This window comes from Cryptomeria japonica, chromosome 10 (assembly GCF_030272615.1).
Source record: "Cryptomeria japonica chromosome 10, Sugi_1.0, whole genome shotgun sequence".
Taxonomy (NCBI): Eukaryota; Viridiplantae; Streptophyta; class Pinopsida; order Cupressales; family Cupressaceae; genus Cryptomeria; species Cryptomeria japonica.
Window position 1 is genome coordinate 342,915,510 of NC_081414.1, and position 3,872 is coordinate 342,919,381.

Below are 3,872 nucleotides of genomic sequence, written 5' to 3' on the forward strand. Positions count from 1 at the left end.
ATAGTATTTCGGCTAACAAGACTATAAATATTTGTATCTATCAAACATTAAATAACATCTTTGATTATTTTTTTAGATTATTTAGTGACAGTATTAAATTAGACCCATTCTTATATGATGTAAGGACAATGATCTATCATATGCTCTCCCAACATGAATATTAGTGAATTTAATTTAAATAATTCTCTTTCCTCAACTCCTCCTATATATTAACTTCTAATATGCTATCTTTTTGCTTCAACAGATTTCCTCTATATCTCCTCCGACATAAACATCATTCTTCTTTTCTCCTCTAGCATAGATGACTCACCTCTCCTATAAAAAAGATCTCCACTTAATGTTCCTCTCTCTCTTTGCTTCTAGAACAACTCATTTCCTTGTCTTTGTTCCTCAAATTTTAATCTCCACCTACACCATGCAAGATTAATGCTCTATGAATCAAGTCAAGCAGGACTCTTATTTAAACATGACTACTAATACTAAAATATCACTCAAATACATTTAAACCAGAATCTAATACAAGAACCACAACTATATCATTTAAACTCACAAAACCAAGGCCGATGCTAACAATCGAACCTAAATCTGGAAACGTTGACCATTTTGTTCTCGCTCTAGGATTGACTACCCCAAATTGATTCCAAAATGCTGAAATGATTTTTCATCCCTTGTCTCCTTCTGATTGTCTTCACCGCATGCCACTAACATCTCCACCACTCTTCTCATGCAAGGCCGCTGCTTTGGCTCTCTGTTCGTGCAAACCAAACCTACACGTAAGACGCGTAGCATTTGTTCTTCGCAATTATCTTCTACCGTCCGCTGATCCAGCACTTGTCTCTCTCCTCCCATCCAAATTCTCTTACGTATCCACCGCACGATGTCTACTCCCTCTCCATACTCCGCCTCACCCGCCGCTTTCCTCCCGCTCACCAGCTCAAGCACAACCACTCCAAAGCTGTACACGTCACTTTTCTCGTCTACCCTTAGCCTTTCCGAATATTCTACACACCAAATTTTGAAAAATAAAACTGAATGCATAAAATAAACTATTCCTCCATTAAAAAAAAGTGAGTGAATTTGAAGAAAAGTCTGCGTACCTGGAGCTATATAGCCGGGAGACCCTACATAACTGGACACCCTATACTCATCTCCCAGCCTATCAACGACTCTGGATACGCCAAAATCTGCAATTTTAGCCGCAAAATCCTCATCCAGCAAGATGTTGCTGGATTTCACATCCCTGTGCAATATTGGAGGGGAGCAATCATGATGCATATAACTCAGCCCACGAGCTGCGTCAAGAGCGATCTTATAACGCATCAGCCATCGCAGCGCCATTTGTGGTCCTGGCTCACCGTGCAGACGGTCGAACAAGCTGCCGTTGGGCATGAACTCGTATACCAATAGCTTGAAATCGGACTCTTCACTTGAAATGCAGCAGAGAAGCTTCAAGATGTTGTTGTGCCGGATGAGTCCCAATCTATCCACCTCCACTTCTATGATTTTATTCTCTTCTTGCTCACCTTTTCTCTTAAAACTGCCCGTTGATCTGCTCATGTTCTGGATCTTCTTAACGGCTACCGCTCGCCCATCTTGAAGAATGACCTTGTAAACCTTTCCAGCACCTCCGGATCCAATCACGTTTCTCTCCTTCAAATTGTGGAGGATGTATACCTCGTCCAGATCTGTCGAGTGGAATGGGGTTGATTTCCACGATGGCCCGCTGCTTGGCTTCGTGAAAAACAAGCAACACAGAAAAATGGAGCACACGCTCACGGCCACTACAATGGCAGCTAAACTCTGAGGTGACAACTTATGAGGAGAGGAACACAGTGGTAGCATCAAATTCTTAACCCCGCATAGCTTCGGATTGCCCAGGAAACCCTCCTTGTAAGCCGGAATGTCGAGAGCGTCAGGAATGCGTCCAGACAAGTCATTGTTGGAGACATTGAAAACACATAGTTTCAGGCGTCCTAATCCGGGAGGAATTCCACCAGAAAGCAAATTGTTTGACAGATCGAGTCTGTTCATGATGTCGTTCATGGCTGCAGGGATTTCACCTTTAAGTCGATTGTGACCCAAATTGAGCTCATGAAGATCCTTCAGCAACATTATTTCCTCGGGAATTTCTCCTGACAGAAAGTTATGGTCCAGCTGGAGAGTGCTGACCAAACTTAAGGCCCCAAGCTCACGAGGAATGGGCCCTGACAACTGGTTGTTGCTAGCTTCAAATACTTCAAGTTTTGTCAGCTGTCCAACGTGCGCAGGGATTCTACCTTGGAACCGGTTGTTGCTTATCTCCAACCGACTCAGATTGTTCGCTTCGCCGATTGCAGCTGAAATGGGGCCTTCAAACTTGTTGTTGCTGAGAAACAATTCCTTGAGATTTGAAGCACCCCATAGTCCAGGAGGAATCTCACCGCTCAGATTATTGTTGTTGATTTTCAGATACTCTAGAGATTTGCAGTCTTCAAAGGACGAAGGCAGACTGCCGTTGAAATTATTTGAAGAGCCAGAAAAGCCATAGAGCGCTCCTTCTCGACACAGATTCATTGGCAGAGGACCTTCAAATTCGTTTCCCGTCACTTCAACGAGAACGAGATTGGAGTATGTACCCAAATTCTGGGGTAACCATCCACTGAGCTTGTTGTCGAACAGCTTCAAATAGCTCAAGTAGCGCAGTTTTCCGAGACCAGCAGGTACCTCTCCGCTAAGTCGATTGTGGAACAACTGCAGACAATTCAAATATGTGAGATTGGCGACTCCGTCGGGAATTGTGCCGTGAAGCTGATTGTCGCTAAAATCCAAACTGGATAAGCTCTTCAGTTGGCCAATGTTGGCCGGAATTTGTCCAGACAAATTGTTTTCATAGAGATACAATTCTGTCAAATTCGAGAGAGCCATTAAACTGGCAGGAATAGCACCCGAGAGATAATTCGACGACAAATCCAACCACTCCAAATGGGTTAAATTGTCAAAGAAAGTCGGAATTCCGCCTTCAAGATTACAGCTATATAGCCATAACTCCTGCAGGTGCTTTAAATTGCCAAGCTCTGTGGGCACTACACCAGGACTCAGAGGATTACCACCAATCGTGAAGTTCTTCAGAGACTCCAAATTCCCGACAAATTTAGGAAATGCCCCGCTCAAACTATTTTCGTGGAAGAAGAGAGCTTCGAGCTTTGGCAACATTCCGAAAGCTGGAGGAATGAAGCCACTGAAATCATTAAATGACAAGTTCAACTCTCTCAACTCACTCAATTCAGAGATACGAGAGGGCAGCGTACCAGAAAACTTGTTACTCGACAAATCGAGCTTCTGCAAACGCTTGCATTGCACGAGACCAATGGGGAAGGGACCGCTGAAAGCATTATCTTGGAGAGTCAAGGCCGTGAGATTAGAAAGACTGCATATAGCGGAAGTGAGGTTGCCAGAAATGGAGTCTCCCGTGAGATCAACAGTGGTAACGGTGTTGAAAGTATCATAGGAGATTCCTGTCCAAGCACATGGATTTTTATGAGACTCATTCCAGTCGCTCAAAGCATTTCGGATGTCCCTCCAATCTCCCTTCTTGATTTTAAGCAGAATTACGCCATCTTGCGATAGGGCAATGCACTGGAGAAGCAAAAGTAAAAAGGTGAGAATGAAGCAAATGGCCATTATTGCTGGCATATCTTTTAGAAAAGAAAGCTCTTTCTGGCTGAAATGTCAGAAAGCTGTTTCAGATTTAAGGCTCTTTATGGGCAACGGATGCATCATTTGACCTTTATTTATTTACCAATTGAAATTTACGTCTATATGCACTGTTGTTGCTATTTTATTAATCAATTAGAAAATTAAAAAATAATAATATAACCATTTTTTTTTTCTAA

At 42.8% G+C, this 3,872-nt stretch overlaps 1 protein-coding gene across 1 annotated transcript; it reads right to left on the reverse strand.

Moving 5' to 3' along the window:
• Nucleotides 1-532: 532 nt before the first annotated feature.
• Nucleotides 533-3,660, reverse strand: LOC131071488 (receptor-like protein kinase HSL1). The gene is made up of 2 exons (XM_058007371.2): nucleotides 1,098-3,660; nucleotides 533-1,001 (listed from the first exon to the last, which is right to left on the reverse strand). Exons 1-2 carry the CDS (start codon nucleotides 3,658-3,660, stop codon nucleotides 625-627), a joined length of 2,940 nt encoding a protein of 979 aa, XP_057863354.2. The 3' UTR covers nucleotides 533-624.
• Nucleotides 3,661-3,872: the final 212 nt, after the last annotated feature.